This window comes from Geotrypetes seraphini, chromosome 3 (genome assembly GCF_902459505.1).
Source record: "Geotrypetes seraphini chromosome 3, aGeoSer1.1, whole genome shotgun sequence".
NCBI classification, from domain to species: domain Eukaryota; kingdom Metazoa; phylum Chordata; class Amphibia; order Gymnophiona; family Dermophiidae; genus Geotrypetes; species Geotrypetes seraphini.
This window is the reverse complement of record NC_047086.1, coordinates 354,870,109-354,892,411: the sequence shown is the minus strand read 5'-3', so window position 1 is coordinate 354,892,411 and position 22,303 is coordinate 354,870,109. Positions and strand designations below refer to the sequence as shown.

At 42.7% G+C, this 22,303-nt stretch overlaps 1 protein-coding gene across 1 annotated transcript in view; it reads left to right on the top strand.

The window, feature by feature from the left end:
- The window catches only part of GPATCH2 (G-patch domain containing 2), a 341,444-nt gene that overhangs the window by 211,611 nt on the left and 107,530 nt on the right, over positions 1-22,303 (top strand). The window contains 1 exon segment of the mRNA XM_033936572.1: positions 14,751-14,790. Within this exon segment, the coding sequence (XP_033792463.1) occupies positions 14,751-14,790 (40 nt within the window).

Sequence of the window (22,303 nt, the reverse complement as noted above, 5' to 3'; positions counted from 1 at the left end):
ACATCTCAAGGGGTTATTGTAGCGACCCAACAGACTACCTGGTTCCTACAAAGTTTGGGATTCGAAATCAACTTTCCCAAATCTCAACTTCAGCCCTCACAGACTCTACAATTCATTGGAGCTGTTGTGGACGCTGGCCACCTCAGAGCATTCCTTCTACAACAACGCCTGGAAGCTCTTCTTCAACTCTGTCACACTTTGTCTTCCTGCTCTTCCATCTCAGCGAGACACATGATGGTGCTTCTGGGTCACATGGCCTCCACAGTACATGTGACTCCTTTTGCCAGACTTCACCTCAGAATTCCTCAGTGGACCCTGGCATCTCAATGGATGCAGGCTTGCGATCCTCTTTCCCAACACACCACAGTCACTCCTTCTTTCAAGAAGTCTCTTCGTTGGTGGATGATCTCTTCCAATCTTTCCAGAGGCTTGCTTTTTCAACCGCCCCCTCATCAGAAGGTCCTCACGACAGACTCGTCGACCTACACTTGGGGCGCTCATCTCGTTGGTCTCTGTACTCAAGACCTCTGGACCAGTACGGATCTTCAGTGTCATATCAATCAGTTGGAACTCAGAGCGATTCTCAAAGCTCTCCATGCTTTTCAACATCTCCTTCACGACACAGTAGTCCTCGTCCGCACAGACAACCAAGTCGCCATGTATTATGTCAACAAACAGGGAGGGATGTGATCTGCCTCCCTCTGTCAAGAAGCTCTGGAGGTTTGGGACTGGGCTATCTGTCACAATACCTTCCTCAAAGCTTTCTACATTCAGAATTGCTTGGCGGACAATTTGAGTCGTCTCCTGCAATCTCACGAATGGACTCTCCATTCCTCGTCTCTTCATCACATTTTCTCACAGTGGGGAACACCTCAGATAGACCTCTTTGCAGCTCCCCACAACTTCAAACTGCCTCAGTTCTGCTCCAGGATATTCTCTCCTCACCGCCTCGAGGCAGATGCTTTTCTTCTGCAATGGACGAATCTGTTCCTCTACGCATTTCCTCCATTCCCTCTCATTCTCAAGACTCTGGTCAAATTGAAGAACGATCATGCCACCATGATTCTAATTGCTCCTCAGTGGCCGAGACAACCATGGTACTCCCTTCTACTTCAACTCAGCACCAGGGAGCCATACCTTCTCTGCTTACACAGAGTCAAGGATCTCTGCTTCATCCCAACTTGCAGTCTCTACACCTGACAGCCTGGTATCTTTCAACATAACCCCTCTTCAGTTTTCTCAATCTGTAAGAGATGTTTTAGAAAGCTTACAACTAGACAATGCTATCACCAAAAATAGACTAGATTTTCTACATGGTGTTTTTCTCATCATAAGGAGCCTCAACATTCCTCCTTATCATCTGTTATTTTTTGCACCTATCCAACTCTGGACTCAAGTCTACATCCATATGAGTCCATCTCAGTGCAATTGCAGCTTTTCATCAGCCTATTGAAGGGAAACCCCTCTCTGCTCATGCGGTGGTTTCCAGATTCATGAAAGGACTTTTCAATGTTAAACCTCCTCTCAAACCGCCTCCTGTGGTTTGGGACCTCAATGTTGGCCTTTCTCAACTCATGAAGCCTCCATTTGAACCAATTGATAAGGCTCATCTGAGGTATCTCACTTGGAAAGTGGTGTTTCTCATTGCCCTCACTTCTGCTCGACGAGCCAGTGAGCTACAAGCTTTAGTTACTGATCCACCATTCACTGTGTTCCATCATGACAAGGTGGTTCTTCGTACTCATCCTAAATTCCTACCTAAAGTGGTCTCAGAATTTCATCTCAACCAATCTATCATGCTTCCAGTGTTCTCACCCTGAAGAATCAGCTCTTCATACTCTGGACTGTAAACGTGCTTTGGCCTTCTACTTGGAACGCACCAAACCACACAGAATTGCTCCTCAACTTTTTGCCTCTTTTGATCCCAATAAGTTGGGACATCCTATTTCTAAACACACCATCTCCAATTAGATGGCGGCTTGTATCTCTTTCTGCTATGCCCAGGCTGGATTACCACTTCACAGTAAAGTCACAGCCCATAAAGTCAGAGCAATGGCAGCTTCTGTAGCTTTCCTCAGATCAACACCGATTGAGGAGATTTGCAAGGCTGCTACTTGGTCCTCGGTTCATACCTTCACTTCTCACTATTGTCTGGATATTTTCTCCAGACGGAATGGACAGTTTGCCCAAACAGTATTACAAAATTTATTCTCCTAAGTTGCCAACACTCCCACCATCCCATTTCTGGTTAGCTTGGAGGTCACCCATATGTGAGAATACCTGCCTGCTTGTCCTGGGATAAAGCACAGTTATTTACCGTAACAGGTGTTATCCAGGGACAGCAGGCGGCTATTCTCACAACCCACCCACCTCCCCTGGTTGGCTTCTCTGCTAGCTATCTGAACTGAGGAGACACGCCCTGTGCACTGAGCGGGAAGGCACTCGCGCATGCGCGGTGTGGGCGACTCGAAACTTCTAGTTTCTTCAAGCAAGTCTGCTTGTGAGGCGTCCGCTTCGGGGCTCTGTCAGATGACGTCACCCATACGTGAGAATAGCTGCCTGCTGTCCCTGGATAACACCTGTTACGGTAAGTAACTGTGCTATATTCATATTTAGTGGTAGCTTCTGTTACATATACATAGGAATCCATATGTGACAGGGTGAAGTTCCTGTCACAAGCCAGCAGAAGGAACCTGAGCAGTAGAAGGATGAGCTCATTTACATAATGATCTTGTAAAGGATGCTGAGAGCTACCCATTCACCCTGAGTGAAGTAAGGTGCTGAAAAAGATAGGAGCTCCTTTGGGAGCCTCGGAAGGAAGAATGCTGGCTTTGACCTAACTCCGGTAAGCCCTCAATACCAGTATTGACTGGTGTTGACAGGGCGCCCGGTACAGTAGAAGAGCTGTCCATTGCTGACTGGTGCTGACAGGGGGCACAGTGCACCAGACAGAGAGGCAGAAAGAGAGAGCGACCCTGTCCTGTACAGCCTACCTGGTAGAGCTTGGAGTGACTGGAGAGCGCTCAAGCTCGATGACCAGCAGAGGGCCCAGTGAGAGAGCATCTGAGGAACTAGGAGAGTCCTCGGAGAGAGAGTGTGTGAGTGACCAGTCCTCAGGGAATGACCGGTGACCAGAGGGTTTATGAACCAGAGTATCGGTGAAGTCCTGGCTGATTGTGGCTGCTGGAGAGACCAGTGGGGAATACTAGTGGTGACCAGCCAAGGCATAAATTAGCTAGAGGGCCCAGTAGAGCTTGGGGTGACCAGGAAAGTACTCCATGCTTGACAACCAGTGGAAGGACCAGTGGAGAGCATCCAGGATTGATGGGGACCCAAAAGGCCGGGGAGCCAAGGTTGTGGCGGTGGCCCCATAGACAGCTGGAAGAGTTCAAGTTACAAAGGCTGAGGGGGGACTGGTGGGACCAGAGGCGACTGGCAGAGAGACTGGTAAATGGTACTGGGAGCTGTCAGAGCTGTCATTTTATTCTTCAAATCATGTTGGTCTCAGGCACTGGTCTCGGTTTTCTTCTGTCTTCTCTGAACTCACTTGCCAGGGTCTCCTGACAATTTGACATTTCTTCTTTCCTCATGCTCACCATCTATCTTCTCTTTCTGTGTATGTATTGTTCCCCATGTTCATCGACTCCCTTCTCTGTCTCCTATCTAGTATTTCCCCTGTGCCCATCTCCCTGCCTTCATCATTTCTCCATTCTATGACCCCCCTCCCCCTGTGTACAGTATTGCTTCTCTATAATCTCCCCTGTCCAGCATCTTCCTTCTGCATCTTAGCCATCTAGCAATCTTCTCTCCGTGTCCTTATACCCTCCCATGTCTAGCATTACCCCTCTGTGTCCATATACCACCCCATGCAGCATTCCCATTTTAGTCCCTGTTCCTATGTTCACAACCATCCTACCAACTCCCCTCTTTTTGTATATTTTCCTGTATCCAGTTTCTCCCCTCTCTTACTCCCTTACACCAATGTGTCTCTCACACTCTCTCTTTCCTCCCTCCCTGCACTATATTCAATATTTCAATCTTCCTTCATCCCCTTGGTTCACCTTTTATCTTTCCCTTTCCTTCTCTTTTTCTCCCTGCAGGTCCTGCACCTCTCTCCATTCCCTCTAGCCCCCTTCCTATGGGTCCAACACCTCTATCCCCTCCCTTCAATGCCCAGGTGTGGGTGTGGCACTTCTCCTTTCCCTCGAGCTCCATTCCACCCACCACATTGACCCAGCACCTGTTTCCCTTCTCCACCAAAATCCCTAGACCAGATCTAGTAACTGTCTTCTTTCCCTTCAAGGTCCAGCAGCCCAAGCAAACCCCTCCCAACCCCCCTCCCTCATGAGTCCAACAGCCCCTTTCCCTCCCTATTGAAGATCCAACACCCTCCCTTTTGCAGATCCAGCCCCCTCCTTCACTCCCTATTGCAGATCGCACCCTCCCTTAGGTGGCCTTAGGTGTCTGAGCCAATCGGGGCTTTAGGCTCCTCCCTCTGTATCCCAGGATACACATGGATAAGCCTAAGACCTGATTGGCTCATACGCCTAAGGCCCCTTCAAGAGGAGGGGCCTTAGATGTCTGAGCCAATCAGGTCTTAGGCTCTTCCCTGTGCATCCCAGGATACACCAGGAAGGGGAAGACCTGCCATTTTGGAGTGGTATCTCTCCTGCTGTCTACTTCTTGAATAGGTACAGGAGTGGAGTGGGGGGGGGGCTGAGCGGCATCTGGTGGTAGGAGGGAGTGGGCATCTCTCCTGCCATTTTTTTTTTGTAATTGTTTATTTATAACAAATAACCGCACACGGGAGTGTGGGAGGGAAGGGGTCAGTTCAGAGGGGTCCTGGCATCTGTAAAGCAGCCACCTGGTCCTCAGTTCATACATTCACAACCCACTACTGTTTGGAAAATATTAGCAGACAGGATAGTCAGTGGCTGCAAAGTTCTCTGAAATTTAATCTTCAATTAGAAGCCAATTACCCTCCAACACTATTTGTTAGCTGGAGAAGCCACACATGTGAGAATGTACCACCTGCTTGTCTTGGGATAAAGCACAGTAACTTACCTGTAACAGGTGTTATCCAAGGACAGCAGGGAGATATTCTTACAACCTGCCCACCTTCCCTATTTGGCTTCTTATCTTTGTTACTGAACCGATTATCCTGTGAGCTGGCAGCGGGTAGGAGGGCACCTGCACATGTATGGTTTGGACAGTCATAATTTCTTAAAGTGACAGTTCACTTTAGATCAGGGGTGTCCAACCTGCGGCCCCGTGAAGTATTTTATGCGGCCCCGGTCAAGGGCGATGCAGTGTTTTCTTCTGCTGCCTCTGGGTGTTTACCATCTTGCCAGCTCCCTCCTCTGTCTTGCTGCAGCATTTGTGTGTTTGTGCGGCCCCAGAAACATTTTTTTCGGCCAATGCGGCCCAGGGAAGCCAAAAGGTTGGACACCCCTGCTTTAGATGGTCCTTGGCGGATTCCGTGGATGACATCACCCACATGTGAGAATATCTGCCTACTGTCCTTGGATAACACCTATTTCAGGTAAGTAACTGTGCTTTTATCATTTCTATAGTTCTACAGACATGCATTTCTGCACATAGACACAAGAGACAATCCCTACTTGATTCAAGACATTAAAAAAGGACAAATAAGAGATTAGGAAGATGAATTTATTATGAGAATGGTCAAAAGACCATTGGTATTAACAGTGGCATAGTAAGGAGGTACAGGGGGTGCAGACTACCCCCAGGCACCATCTTTGCATCTTCACAAGGGGGGCACCGGTGACAGCACTTCTTCTCCTCTTACCCCCCCCCAACCTGCTTCTTTAAATGTTCACTGGTACAATCAGTATCTACCATTTGCTGCTTGCGCCAACCTCAGCTCCCTTCTGATGTCGCTTCCTGGTTGCGGAACCAGGACATGGGTCTAAAGGGAGCCGAGTCCGGCGTGTGCAGCAGGAGGGAGATGCTGCTCTTGCCAGTAAACATTTCAAGAGGTATGTGGGAGTACCCAAGCGACGGGGAAGAATGGAGGGTACATGGCTTGGCAATGCCAGGCGTCGCCGCCCTTGCCACCAACCCCCTTCACTATGACACTTGGAATTAAATAGGTAAATAAGAGGTTAAGGTATAAAAGCAGCTTTAAAAAGTTGGGCTTTGAGCCTGGATTTGAATAGGGCATGAAATAGATCATGACATACTAACTCAGAAAGTCAATTTGAAGTATACAGCACAGTAAATGGAATCTGTAGGTGGTGAAGGAGAAGGGCACAAGTAAGAATGGCTTATCTGATGAAATGAGTTCCCAGGGAGGAGTGTAGGGAGAAATTGCTGAGAATGTGCAAAATGAGTGTGCTTGTATGTCAATAAAATAATTTTGAGCTTATGGAAACAGGGAACCAATGAAGTACAGTAATATCAGAAGAGGGGTTATGAGAGTGTGGCAACATTGGTGGAAAATCTAATTAATCCAGTTTTAGTATACCATCATTGTCCCCTAAAATGGGTCCAAAACGGTTTACATGGTATATAATTATTATTACCATACACATAATCAGTTGAGGGTGTGAATAAGATTTTTTGGTAGTGTGTTTAGAAAGGAAGGGGTGGATTTTTAGTCTTTTGAATATCTGAAGACAAAGAGAGGAGTCAAAAAGATTGACCCAAATATGAGTGAGGAGACAGGGAGGATGACAGTTTTAGTCAAGCAAATAGAGAATGAAAGAAGATGAAAAGTGGGTTGAGGGGGAAAGGTAAGAAGCTCAGTCTTGGCCAGGTTTAATTTCAGATGGTGGTGTGGCATACAAACAGCAATGTCAAACAGGTAGGCTGAGACTTGGATTTCTGGTAAAATTTCAGATGTGTAGAGAAAGAGCTGACATTACCAGCATAGATGGAGTGAAAACTGAAGAGGGCAATGCTTTGTTCTCTTCCTTCAGAACAACTACCAGGTCTATATGGTCAACACTATAAACATCCTGTGGCATAGGGCACAGCCTTAAATTAACAGTTTCTTCAGGAAGAATTTCACTCCCTTTTGGCTACAGGTGAAGTGTAGGACATTCAATTAATCTGGCCTGTTATGTAATTGAAAGCTTCATTGATGACCATTGAATCCTTCAGAGTAGTATAGACAGAGTTTTTGCTGTTCTTCTAGGGTCAGAATCCAGGTCTAGATTTTTTTATTTAAGATTTTGGAATTGGAGTCCTTGGTCTAATTTCAATTTGAAAGCCACAGAGTCATTCAGACTCGGAGCACTTCCATGATTTTGCCTTTCTAGAATATGAGTGATCTTAATTCCCTGTGACTTACTGTTCCATTTAGCTTGTTTCATGTAAAGGCATTACACAGCTGTGACGAGAACTGCAACCACGATACCCAGCATGAAGATCATGCTGATACCTACTGTTTGAATTCTCCCTTGATTTCTTTTCAGGGAGATGTGCCTTAGTATTTCTTAGATTCTTCTCTTGTATCATAGAAAATGTACTTAAAACAAATGGGAAGGTGAAACATTTGCTAGCTTTGGACGCAACTGAAGCTAATCAGAAACTGCTCATTGTGGATCACTTTACAAGTGATTTAGCTTTCTATGTACGTTTTATGAAGTTAACTATACAAATATTTAATTTAATTTTTAGTTAATTTTTTTTTAACCTTGATTGGCACACGTCTGATTAAATCAGTAATACTTTTGTCAAAATATTTTTTAATAGGAATTCTCTGTTCAATTAAGTTCATCACAGGAAAAGTAAACTAGCAGAAGCAGGACAAGAACACATATTTCTATCTTGTGTGCTATAGTTTAACATTCTGATTCTTGGATTGATTTAGGTTTTTTTGTGCTAACATTAAATATTCAAATCATACTTTTAACATTTCACTTAGCAGAATCTTAGCATTGGAAAGAAACTAATTAAAGATCAAACTGAATTCAACTCTAGCTTATTTTAAGAACATAAGAATTGCCGCTGCTGTTGTCTGCATTGGTTTAATAAATGTTTAGTAGAATAAAATGTAGCTGTTATAAAGCCTCTCTATGCGTGGAGGGGCATAATCGAAAGGGACGTCTAAGTCCGTTTACGTCTATCTCGCAAGTCGTCCAAAGTAAAAAAAACAGCTTAAGACACATTTTCAAAAGATATGTCCAACTTTTTTTTCATTTCGAAAATTGTCTAATTATACGTCCTGCTGATCTGATCATCCAAGCCATTAAATCATCTATCTTTATACCACATTTTCATCCAACTTTCCATCCAAGTCCAAATGCCTAGAACAAGCCCTGTTGGACGTGGGAGGGGTCTGCAAAGTGATGGACTGCACACTCAGACATGCCACCTAAATAGTGGGGTACCTTACAGGGCACTGCTGTGAACTTCACAAAAAGGGTGCCATGTCTTCTCCTCCCTACAGCTCCCTTATAGGTTACGGTGAGCCCCCAAACCACCTCCAGAATCCCCTAGACCCACTTATCTACCACCCCAATAGCCCTTATGGCTGCAGGAGCCACTTATATGCCAGTACAAAAGGGTTTTGGAGGTGTATAGGGGAGTGCACTTTGTGACAAATCTAGCTCTCCTCCTAGCTTTGTCTCAGGTTTAACTAGGAAGAGCAATAAGTCCATATACAGGAGAGCTGACCAGGTTGGCTCTGCCAAGTATGAAAGCGCTGACTTCCCTTGCACGGACATTGATGAGCCAGACAGTGATTGCCAGGGAGAGTCCAGGCCAGCGGCAGAGGAAGCAGCAGGGCTCACTGGCATCGGGAACCAAAGGTAGGCTGCTTCTCCGTGCGGGGGGGGCTGGGGGATGAATCGGACGTCAGGGGGGGTGCGAGCGGTCCTTCAGGGTGGGGGTGCGAGCCCTTCAGGGTGGGGCATCAGGCTTTCAGGGCTGGGGATGAATCGGACGTCCGGGGGGGAACTATATTAAAAAAAAAATTGTACAACGCGCTCACGCATATAACACGCATGGTTATGCTCGGTTTGTAAAATCGTGTATAACGCGCGCGTTATATGCATGAAAATACGGTAATCAGTTTTGCAGCTTTGTAAAAGGAGCCCTTAATCAGCATTCATCATTGTCAGTTTCAAAAACAAAAAGTAATTTGGGAAAAAGGAAAAAAATAACTACTCAAAGAAATAACTTCCTGCTATTAACAATAGCCTGGTCCAAGTTGTTCTTCTTGTGACTGAATCAGTTTTTGAAAATGTTTAGAATCTAAAAAAAACTGTAGCCCCTCACCTGAAACTTCACTATACATTTCCTGGGAAATTTCAGAAGAAAGGACATGCCTAGGGCCAAGTCCCTAGGCTTAAAGCAAGAAACTCCCTCTGTATCAGCATGACCATGAAAGAGAACTGATCTTGTCTTTAAAAAAATGTACAAAACATTATCTTTCTCAGAACTGCTTGAGAAAGTTGCTACCAAAGTAGCCCTTAATACAGTCTCTTGCACAAATGTATGTAATATGTTGTGTTAAGTTTGCAGAATATCCCCTAAAACATTCATATGAGTAGAAGAAACATAATTAGCCCTAGTAGTGAGAGAGAATCTTCTGGATGATGATTTCTTTTGCTTATATCAGGAATGGAAACAATCTCCCGTGGCCTTGAAGGCACACTCCACAAGGGGAATTGCATCGTCCTGGGCAGAGGCGAGATCATTCTGTCCTGAAGAAATTTGTATGTGGTCCATACTTTATGCTTACACCAAATTTTATAGGGTGGATCTCGCAGCCAGGAAGGATTCTGAATTTGGTTCTGTTGTACTGACATCAGCCTTGCCTGTCCCACCCTAAGGTCCAAGGACTCTGCTTTGGCACGTCCTGTTGTCTAAGACTGATGTTCTATTGCACTAGAACAGTGTTTTTCAACCTTTTTTGGGCAAAGGCACACTTGTTTCATGAAAAAAATCACGAGGCACACCACCATTAGAAAATGTTAAAAAATTTAACTCTCTGCCTATATTGACTATATATAAAGTAATTCTCTTGAATAGGAATCAAATAAACACAAAGAAAGTATTTTATAATTACTTTATTACAAAATAAAAATTATAAAATACTTTATTCAGTGCGAAACCTGGGCCTGTTTGGCTGAACACAAAGCTGATATTCTGGCTGGAATCGAAGAAAGACACACACGTAGCTCTTCGTCAACAGCTCTCAGTCTCTCTCTGTATTTGGTTTTTATAGCATACAAAAATAGACAAATATACCCTCCATCCTTTTTATTAAACCACAATAGCAGTTTTTAGCGCAGGGAGCTGCGCTGAATGTCCAGCGCTGCTCTTGACGCTCATAGGCTCCCTGCGCTAAAAACCACTATTGCGGTTTAGTAAAAGGTGACCATATTGTAAAATATAGACAGCAGATATAAATTCAGAACTGTGCATAGTAAGTGAAGGGAAGTTTTCATCTCTGGGAATTTACCCAGTTAACTATTAAGTTATTTGGGCAAATTCCTTTGAAAACTGTGGTAATACTGCCTCCACTTTGCTAAATTTAAAATAAAATCATTTTTCCTACCTTGTCTGGTGATTTCTGGTTGCACTTTCTTCTTCTGACTGTGCATCCAATCTTTCTTCCCTTCTATCAGCCTGTATGCTTTCTCTCCTCCACACCTCATTCCCTCCCCCAACTTTTTCTTCCTCTCTCCCTGACCTTTCTTTCTTTTTTTCTGTTTCTCTTCTTTCCTTCTGTTTCCCTGCCTGCCCCCTTTCTTTCTTTCTCCCTGCCGTTCCCCAAGCCACTGCCACTGCCGCTGCCATCGGGGAACAGGACCCACCAATGGATAACAGGCCCCAAAGCCGACGCTGACGCATGCTCTCCCTGACGTCAATTCTGCAATCGGAGAGGAAGTTCCGCCCAGCCAGGCAGCGATTGGCTGGCCCGAACTTCCTCTCCGACTGCAGAATTGATGTCGGGGAGAAGAAGACTTATCTGCTCGATAGATTAGATCGCCAAGACAAAGTGAGTCCTGGGTGATAGACTCACTTTGCCTTGGCGAGCTACTGGCGCCCCTGCCTCGGGCCCCCTGTCAGCTCCGGGCCCGGCGGCCCGGCGGCACACCAGGCAACATCTCGCGGCACACTAGTGTGCCGCGGAACAGCGGTTGAAAAACACTGCACTAGAAGGTAAAATTAGGTGCTTATTTCAATAATCTTCTTTCTAGTAGATATGAACATCAGTCTTGATGCCCACCCTGATTAGTCGGTTAGCCTGCTTTCTGTCTCAGACATCAGACAATACGAATGGATCAACTTCTATGTTATCCAACCCACAAATAAATATCATCTAACAAAAAAGGGGGTATAAAGGATAATGTCTATAATATTTGTTTAACAATTAATTTGCACAACAGTGTCTTTCTTCTTTTGAGTTACGTGTGTTTTTCATATTGTCCTTGTTGAGCAGAACAGACTTGTGTGTCGGGGAGAATTCCTGTGTCCCCTCTCTCTCTTGTACACATTCTAGGGCTGACTATCGTCTTTGATACAGTTTGAGGAAGTCCAGCATAGCTCACAGTGAGGGGAGGTGGAGCAGATGAAAATGTAAATGAGGCTGTCTATACACTTCGCAGTTAAGGAGGATTAAAAGTCCGTTGGTCAAGATTGATGTTCCTATCTACTAGAAAGAAGATTACCAAAGTAAGTACCTAATCTTCCCAAATAGAAAATGTGGCCATCTACAACTGCGCTAAAAATGTCCTCAGTTAATGGAAAACTATTGGATATTTTGATATCACTAACTATAAAAATTATTTTGAATTTGTTGAAAGACTTGACCTAACTTTCTCACTCCACTCAACTCCTGTGTTGAAGAAACTGCACTGGTTACCTATGCAACAAAGAGTGCAGTTTAAGACTGTTGCGATTAGACATCAGAGACTATGAGCCTGTTTTACAAAACCACACGGCAACAGCCCCGAAGCTCTTTAAATCTCATTGGGCTTCGGGGCCGTTACCGCGCTGCAGCTGCTAGAGCGGCTTTGTAAAACAGGCCCTATATCATGCTTCCCCAAAGATATTAGAATAATTTTTTGAGATCTATAAACTGAGAAGAGAACTTAGAGATGTAAATGGGATAAAATTAAGTTTGGAGGGTAGAATGTCGATTATGTTGCTAGGATTGGAGCATCAATGATATCTGTGGCTGGCGTAGAATTATGGAATGCCTTGCCTGGTATCTTGCAGTTTTGTATGGGGAGGATGAATTTTAAGAAAATGCTGAAAACTCAATTATTTGCCAATGCCTTCCTATGCTAAGGCTTATTCCAGCTGATAATCTCCTTTTTAGATTTTTTTTTTTAATATATAGTAATGTATGATTTAAAGCCTGCTTGTATTTCTGAATTGAATGAATTTGCGTTCTATCCCTGTTCATAACAGGAACGATTATGATGTTGTTCAGACATGTCTATGTTATATGGTAATCGCAGAGAAACAAAATTCTATGTATGTAATATAAAAATCGCATAGTTGTATGTGGTATATAAATTTTTTAATAAATATAGATTTGAGGCATATATAGCTAAAAAATCTGGCAGGTATCAATTTTGTTTGCAATGGATCTCATTAAAAGACTATTTAAATTCTTAGAACTTAGAGGTTTTGCCATGTTAATTGATAGGAACTCATACTGTATTTTACACTGTTTAAGTCATGTCTGTGTATCTTTTACTATATGTTCATGCTGCTTGTTTGTGTTTATTTATGAATAATATATATGTCATACAGACTTAAAAATAAAAAGTGGCATCAGCGCATGGGAAACCCAAGTGCTAATAATAGCACAAACCACTTTTTAGTGAAACTTAGTAAAAAGACCTTTCATTAGGAACCGGAGTAAATGTGCTCAGAAGTCCCTTTTTGGGCTTACTCTGCCAGGGAAAGGACACAGTCCCACATAGGTAGACTGCTGCTCCCAGCCCAATCTTATTAAGTACCTGTGGAGCCAGTCTGTTTTGTGTCCCTTCAGGAGCTCGAGGTCCATAGCCTTGGGAGCAACTCGCCTGCTGATTTCATCAGAGGCTTGAGCGCAGGCTGTATGGCCCCTGAGTAAGAACCCCCTGGGTATCAGGGAGCTGGCTGTGTAGTTTTTCCCTCATCGCTGTGTGAGGAATCTTGGGGTGAGTGTCCATAGTTATGATCCATCTGACCAGCAGCCAGAAAAAGTCCTTCGATGGTCGAGGTCTGACAACAAGTGTAGCTACTTCCTGGGCATAGAGTCCCAGGCTGTCTTGCCTGATGGAATCTGTAGAGCAGCTACTTGGACTGCTCTTCATACCTTTACAAAGTTCTACAGTGTAGATGTAGTGGTTCAAGAGGATGCTACTTTTGGGTTCTTGGTTCTGCGGGCAGGCTCATCTGTCCCTCCCTAGACATCTAGCACTGTTTTGGTTCATCAGCTAAAGTACAGACTCCTGTAACAGAACAACAAATTAGGCTCTTACCTCGATAATCTGGGTTCTGTTAAGATACATAGGAGTCTGTACTGCCCTCCCTGTGTGGACCTTTGATTCACCTGATTTCTGCCTCGGAGATTGCCAGTGTCTATCTCTAGACCTCTTCTACAGTATCTAAAATTAAGCAGAGATGTTGTTATAGGAACAGAGGGTTTCCTATTCTTTTTCCATTTGGAAGATTATCTAGCCCCTTCTAGTTGTACTTAGCAGGTTGGCTAAGTACAAGTACCTGCTCATGTACTTGTTCACCATTTGCTTGTTAAATGTTTATTGATCATTGTTTTATTTCCTAAGTTTCCGAGCAGAGCAGAATATGTTTATTGCCAGGGAAGTTCCCCATGCCTCTCATTCTCCTTTCGTATGTTTCAGTGGAGTTTTATTGCTGTGGTAGTAACTGAGGAGGGAGCTGATCTCTACTGCAGAAGGGGAGGAGTTCAAGATCTTAGATACCCTTCTGTGGTTTTACAGGAAGTGGGAATCAACAGCTAAAGTACAGACTCCTGTTTATCTTAAGAGAACCCAGATTATTAAGGAAAGAACCTAATCTGTTGTTAAATTGCATGAATACATTTTTTTTATGTTTATGGTGAATTTTATTGGGAAACTTTCTAGTTCTGTTAAAAAAAAATCTGTGTGCCTTCTGTATCCATATATATTTTACAGTCTGGAAATTCTTAGCAATGAAATTGATCATACAAAATATGAATTACTTCTAGCTTTCATTTAAGAGTTTTCTTGTCACATACAGTGTAATTGAAATCCAAATGTTATTTTGATTTAGTTACACAAATAATTTTCCAAATTTAAGCCCAAGGCAAGTAGTAGTTAATTGTCCAAGTTCATTCTTTCTCTGGCCAAGTAGGGTTAAAATCAGTGTTGTACCTATGGTAATGAAGAGTGAAATGATTTGCCCAAATCACAGGAGCATAAATGGGAGAAACAGGATTTGAAACCCTACTTCATGGTTTTCCACCTGCTGCTTTAACTACTAGTTTACAATCATACATTATCAGTGTGTGTAGCAGGATATAAATTATTTGAAACAAGTGTTCATTTTACTCTTAGAAGTGGACATGTGCAGAACTACAAGGTACATTCTTGCATTCCATTTGAAACTGTTGCTCACTTTGCAAATTGCATTAATACACAATTACAATAAAACATTGCTAAAGACTTTCTTTGCTAGTGAACAATAAAATAGCCCAAAACACGCATAAGTTGATCATATGACAGCATATGCTTCTGCTAAGAATATTAACATTTTCTCTCTTTCCTCCACAGCCATTGGTTTAGCCCGGGGGCTAGGAAGGAACATGGCCAGGTAGGAACCACTTTGAACAACAAGTTTATTTTATTTACCAGTATCTGTAGGATTCTAACTATTTCACCAGTCTGCATGATATCGGATGACTGAAAACTAATGCTGTATGTGATATTACCTCACTTTTTTATGCTGATTCCAGAACTGTTCTTAGTTATCTTCTATCACGTACAGTTTTTTCACAATTTTACTTCAAATATTTATTGCTGTGCCAGTATGTAATGAGTATTGTTGGAGGGAAATTTCTCAATACAGACCTGTAAGCCTTTAGGCTGGCACAACTGTTGCTGCTATTATTATTGTGTGACCTTAGAAGTGTTGTTTATCTCAGATGCTTGCATTACCAGTGCTGTTCTCATTTTATTTCTACAATGTCTACACGCAAGTGTGTGAACAATCCAAATGTTTTCTGTTACATTTGTGGAAATTATACAGTGCTTAAGCAAAGAGCAGATATAACAGACTATGTGAAAAAAGCTTACTATGCTTATTTTAAAGTGAAACTTGGTGACCAGGATAAGGCATGGGCACCAGAGAAAGTTTGCCGCTATTGTGTTGAGAGGCTAAGATTGTGGACAAAAGGAAAGAAAACATGCATGCCATTTGCAATTTCTATGATGTGGAAGGAGCCTAAAGACCACCTTAATGACTGTTACTTCTGTTTAGTTAATGTTCAGTGGTGCAATTCAAAAAATAAGAACCAAATTGTGAATCCAAGCATTCCTTCAGCCATTAGGCCAGTTCCACATGGAGAAGACCTGCATGCTCCTCTTCCTCCAGCTGTTTTAGAGAACCTGGCAGAAGATGATATTGAAAGTGAACTTGACGCAGTCATCAAAGATGGTACTGATGATGTGTACCAGCCTGAATACGACTTTACTCCACAACAGTTAAACTAAACTAAACTAAACCTTAGGTTTGTATATCGCGCCATTTCCGCAAGCGTAGAGCTCGGCACGGTTTACAGAGTTAGGATAGAAAGGAACTCCAATGAAGGGTTAAAAGGAAAGGAGCTAAGAAAATAGAGAGGGACAAGGGTACCAGAGAGCAGGAGGTGTTAGATTTTTGAAAAGAGCCAAGTTTTCAGGTGAACTTAATGTGAACTTAATGTTCTCTCAGAGTGAACTTAATGATCTAGTAAGTGATTTGAATTTGCCTAAGGAATCTGCAGAACTACTTGGCTCCCGGCTTAAAAGTAAGAATCTTCTGGAACTGGGAACACATTACTCATGGTACAGACACAGAGAAAAAGAACTAATTCCTTTATTCTCACATAACGATTCTTTGGTTTACTGCAATAACATAAATGAATTAATGCACTTTTATGGCACCGAACATGATCCTATTCAGTGGAGACTTTTTATACTCATCAAAGAGGAGCCTCAAAGGTGTTCTATTTATGCTTCTCTAAGTTGTATCTTGGATGCCAGTTAGCCCTTTGGGCCCAGAAGAATACTGTATAATATGTTTTAGCGTCTGCAGGGGAACTACCTGAGCTTCTCTGATGCTTCTGTTGACTGTTTTGTTCATGGAGTGTTCAAAAGTTCTTATGTTTTAGCAGAACAGTTTGGGAAATTTCTCATTTTTGTCCTTATTTCATATAATTCCGATGGAGCTCTTGTTTGCTTAGGTACTAACTGCAGGTGACAGTAGAGCTCCCTGGGAAGTAGGAGCAACACAGAAAAAATCTGGAGTGGAACAGCCCTGAGACTGATTTATTCACAGAAGAAATACGACCACATCACCGCCACATACCTAGACTCACACTGGCTCCCAATACAAGCAAGAATACAATTCAAATTTTATTGTCTACTATTTAAAGCAATCAATGGAGACAGCCCAGCCTACTTGAACAACCGCCGTATCCAAACTGACACAACCAGGCAAAGGAGAACCCAAACACCATTCACGCACCCCCCAATCAGAGGCGTCAAACGCAAAAAAATGTATGATGGCCTACTGGCCACGCAGGCAACAACCCCTGACCACCAATTATCCAATCTACTGATGACGATACCAGACTACAAAACCTTCAGAAAAGAAATTAAAACCCTGCTATTCAAGAAATCTATCAAGACAAACTAACTCCACAGGAAGTATCTTAATCCCCCAAAGTAAACTGCTCAACTATATAATCTCTTCTGGAATTGTCCAGATAACCTCTAATGGAATCCGCCTTGAACCGCAAGGTAATGGCAGAATAAAAGTCACTAATGTAATGTAATAATGGGAATATGTATGGGTCCATTCCTGTGGCCCATTCAGTTCAAATGAAAGAGACATTCAAGAGCATGAAGCTACTTTTAACAAGTATCCAGTATGAGGAACACAAATGGCTTATCTGCGGTGACTTCAAAGTTATAGGAATACTATTAGGACAACAAGCTAGGTTCACAAAAATGCCTTGTTTTCTATGTGAATGGGACAGTCGGGCAAAGCAAAGACATTGGAGTGTGAGAGTTTGGCCAGAGCGGCAAAATTTTGTGCCTGGAACTAAAAGCATCCTGCATGAACTGCTTATAGACCCCCCAAAAGTCCTGCTTCCACCACTACACGTCAAATTAAAACATACTTCACATCCACATCAATAAGGCCGCTCATTGCAGATAGTAAAAATTCTGTATAGGTAACAATATATAATCTTCCGTTACAGGCAAATGGCCAATTCCAATATGGCTCTAAACTTCTTCAACACCTAAATTAGTATCTGAAACTTTCAATACAACTTTACTAATCAAAAAATTCTCCATTTGTGATGGATCCACAAAAACAAATTTATCAGCTTTATAATTTACAAGACACTTGCAAGGGAATTTTAGGAAGAAACTAGCTCCCACTGCCAAAACTTTGGGTTTAAGCAGTAGGAACTGTTTTCTCCTATATTGTGTCTGTCTTGACACATCAGGAAAAATCATTAGTTGTCCACAAAACAAAGCTTGTTTATTCACAAAATACAACTTAAGAATAAGTTGTTTTTCAATTTCTGATTTAAATGTAACCAACAAAGTTGCTCATTTTGTAATCATATCTTTAGAAGATTCTAGAAACTGGGAGATATTTAAACTATCAGGGGAAACAATCTTGTCTAATTCTCCTTCACCAGTTTCTTTAGTACTCCTGGGGATGTAGAATAAGTTATCAGGTGTAAATAAATCCACCTGATTATATTGTAAAACATCCCTCATATACATCTTCAGGAGTTCTAAAGGTGCCAAATAATGTGATTAGAAATTCAAAAACCTAACATTTCTTGCTCTTGCTAAATTCTCCATCTTTTCCATTTGATTATGCAAAAGCAAGTTTTCTTTGATATTAGACATAGCAGTTTTTTGTAAAAAATCTACAGAATTATCTACTTTATCAAGTCTAGCAGTAAGTGATGACATCTGATTTTATTGTTCATTTACTTTAACTGTTATGTCAGATGAAAACTGGCAAAGTTTTGTAACAGTACTTTGTAGTGAGGACTCTGTTCTGTTAACAACCAACCAGACATCGTTTAAAGAAATTACTTTGTCCTTAGATAAAGAGTCTTGGCTTGATTCCATTACCATTCGAACAGGAATCAAAGTTTTCATTCCCTCAGACGTTTTATTTGTTTGTTGTGTATACATACTCACAATTGGTACCAACATTTGTACGGAAGGGTTGACTATCTCCTCTTCAGGAGCAGGATCAAAACTCCCTATTAAATTCATAACCGGTTAAAGAGGCGGAGATGGTTCGCCTGAGGAGAGAGAGGCAGTAAGAGGAGATGAAATTACCTTATTTCCCAGCACTGGTGATGTTAAGGGCTGGAGATGGCAGTCCATTGGCCCTGATAAAGGCAAAGATGGCACTATCTTTGCCTTTCTTTTCCCTTTATTAGTGAGAAATTAATCTCCTGCCCTCTGCTCCTCTTAGGCTGCAAAGGGGCTCAAAAGGGGCATGTCCTGCCCCTTTGGGCCATGCCCCTTCGGACTCGCGGCCGTGGGCTTGTGACAGTGGACTGCGGTACAGGATCTTTTTAAAGAGGCCAGCTAGGACCTCTGCTCAGCTGTTGCTGGAGGTAGCTGCGGGGGTGCCTGTAGAGATGTCGGTGCTCTGGCAATAGCGGCTCTAGGGCAGTTCTTTACACTATTTTTAAAATATATTTGTAATAAAAATTGACCTCATGTGAAATGGTGTTTGAATATATTTGTGCTTACAGTAGTTAAAATCATGAAAATATAACTTCTTATTTTGTGTAAAAATCTGACATGATAATCAAAAATAGACATCATTTCTAGAATCAGCATACAAAATTGATTCAAGAACAACTTCTTTTAAGAAATCATCTGAGTAAAAGTTTTAAAATGCTGACTGGTCTTCATCCCCTACTGTTAAATCAGTGTTATAAATAACAATTGAACACAATGTTATAAAGAATTCAAGTGTAAAAAATTATAGATACACTAGTCTTATAGCCCGTTACATTAACGGGTGCTAGAATATATGTGTGTGTGTCTGTCTATTTCTTTCTCTCTCTCTCCTTAGCCTGTTTTTGTATTTCTGTCTTTCTTTCTTTCTGTCTTTCTTTTTCCTCGGCAGTCCAGCACTACGCCTTGGCTGCTCCCCCTGTCCATTCTCCCTTCCTTTTACCTCCCCTATGTCCACCAGCACCCCTCCACTGTTCCCCTTATCCAGCAGCAGCCCTTCTCCCTTTGTTTTACCTCCCCCCCCCCCCGGCCAGCAGCACCTCTTTCCTGCTCCCCCTGTCCAGCAGTAGGCCTCCCTTCCTTTTTCTTCCCCCCATGTCCATCAGCACCTCTTCCCCTGTCCAGCAGCACCTCTTTTCTGCTCCCCCTGATGCCAATTTATAACAGCCAGGGCCCCGACCATCCGTTTCCCCTCCCCCTCTCCAGCTGGAAATCACCTTCAGAGGCGAAGGGGCGTATTTAGGTGTAGACAAAGAAGAAGCTTGGAAGTGAACCGAGGGGGGAGGGGGTTGGAGTATAGGGGGGCAAGAGGAAGAGGTGAGAGGGAATGAGCATCAAGCGGGAAATGGAGAAAAGAGTGGAAAAGAGAAATCTATGAGGTAAGGGAGGAAGAGGAAGGCAGTAGAGAGAGAAGGAAAAGATCCTGCCAAAACAGATTGAGTGCAGAATCTGAAATAGAGTTGGATGAATGTCATGGAACCGGCAAGGAAGTTGAAGGGGCTAGCACTGTGATGGAAAAGGAAAGGAAAAGGCCATTACAATTTCATGCATCAGTTCTGCAGTTCAAAAAGGCATTAAAAACACATCTCTTTTTGAAGGATTTTGTGAGTGTCTAATATGTTTGGCAATCTGTGTGAGGAAGTATGTCATTTAAATTGTCTGGTTCTTTTATTATTTTACGGATTTGAAGCTTCTGTTTGGGCTTACCGTCGGCAGCTCTTTTCCCTTCCTACGCCTGAGGGCGGCCGCACAGAGCGAACAGCTAGGGCCCCGACCATCCGCTTCCCCTCACCCTGTGGAAATCACCTTCAGAGGCGAAGGGGCGGATTTGAACCTTCCGTTCGCCACTCCCCCTCCCTCCCCAGCCTCGCTCGCTCCTCCATCCATGCCATGGAACAGAGGAGTTGAGGCGGAAAAGAAAAAGCCGGCGGCAAGATGGCAATCCGGGTAATGGCGTACGCCACATGCGGCCACTGGAAAGCTAAGCGCGCATGCGCACTCTACCAACCACATCCTGACAGATCAGATCTCAAGGAACACACGGGAAGAGTGCGCATGCGCGCTTAGCATTTTATTATTATAGATTGTAACTTTACTATTGATTTTCTTAGTGGGTCTTCATCATATCAACACATTCAGAATTGCCCTAGCTAATAAATTGATCCCTATCACCATAATTGCTCTAGAAAGATGATACCACAACAAAATAAGTACATGCACTTACAGCAAATTATCATGTACTTGCATTTTAATATATACTTTAGTAACAGGATAAAATATGGTAAGTTTTGTCTGAAAAAGTTTACATTCAGAACTATTTCATTATTAACATTTAATTATATTGTGTACTTTTCTCCTCTCTTTCTCAAAAAAGATTGCCCAAGCGAATGTAGTTGTCCAGTGTTCATTGTACTGTACAAGCAATGCATGAGAATTCTGAGTCTGCAATATGAGCATCTGAAGCCACTCATATTAAGTTTCTAAACCAAAACTGATATATTGTAGTTAATTACAGTGAGATAGATCAGTGTTTCTCAACTTCTTTAAGCCAAGTACCCCCTAAGCCTAACAAATACCAACCGAGTACCTCCTCCCAAGCTTTGCCCCATAATAATAGTACTAGTTGTAACGCAATTTCTTCCATTCATTTCTCAGATGCACACAATATAATCTTATTAATATATAATGGTAACCACAAAATTAAAAAAAAAACCACAAAGCACACTGCACACACAGAAAATGTTATCATTTATATTGGGGGGGGTTCAAAGAGGTCAAGGCAGATGACTTTAAAATATGCAATCAGTAACAACTATAGAAAAATAGACAAATATAGCGCAAAATATAAACAGCAGATATAAATTCTCAAAATGGACACATTTAGATCACTAAATTGAAAATAAAATCATTTTTCCTACCTCATGATTTCATGAGTCTCTGGTTGCACTTCTGACTGTGCATCCGATATTTCTTTCTGCCTCCTGCATGCTTCCTCAAGACCTCATTCCATTCCCCAACCAACATCTCTCTCTGTCCCTCCATGAGTCCAACTTTTCTTCCTCTCTCCTCCACCCCTATTGGCAACAAGTCTCCCTCTCTCTCTCTCTCTCTCTCTCTCTCACTGTCCATCTGTCTTGAGAGATCCAGGCATCTCTCCACCCCCTTTACTGCCACATCCAACATTTCTCCCTCTCATCCCCCAGATCATGTGCAGCATTTTTCACGACTGCCCACCAGCTCCATGCCCATTTCTCTTTCTTTCTACCACCCCTCTCCAACACCATGCCACATCTCTCCCTCCATCACTATGTCCAACATTCCTTTCCCTTGCATCCCCTTCAATCTGTCCCTCGGTCCCTTTCCACCACCATATCCAACATTTTTCCCTCTCATCCTTCTATTCCTCATGCATCTCTACCTCACTCCTTGCACTCTCTCCATGCCCAATTTTCTTTTCTTCCTTTCCCCATGTACACCATCTCTCACTCACACTCATGCCCAACAATTTTCCCTTTCTATTCCCTCCCTCCTATGTCCCAAGTTGCAGTGGTTTAGTTCTTATCTTCCAGGATGTACACATTAGATGTGTTGGAATCAGGAAATTTCAGCGGTGAAAGTTGATGAGGCAGTTCACTAAATATTTAAATAAAAATCTAAAAGCCTTATAGTCAATTAATTTCAGCTGTATATTTTTTCAGATCACTCAGATTTTATCATTAGTAAAGTGAAGATGCCAGGGACGGCAGCAGGGCAGCAAAGTGCTTATATAAGAAATTAAAGGTAGACATGCAGCGGAGGGAGGAGTAGATGCTGGCGAAGGGACGCGGCAGAGAGTG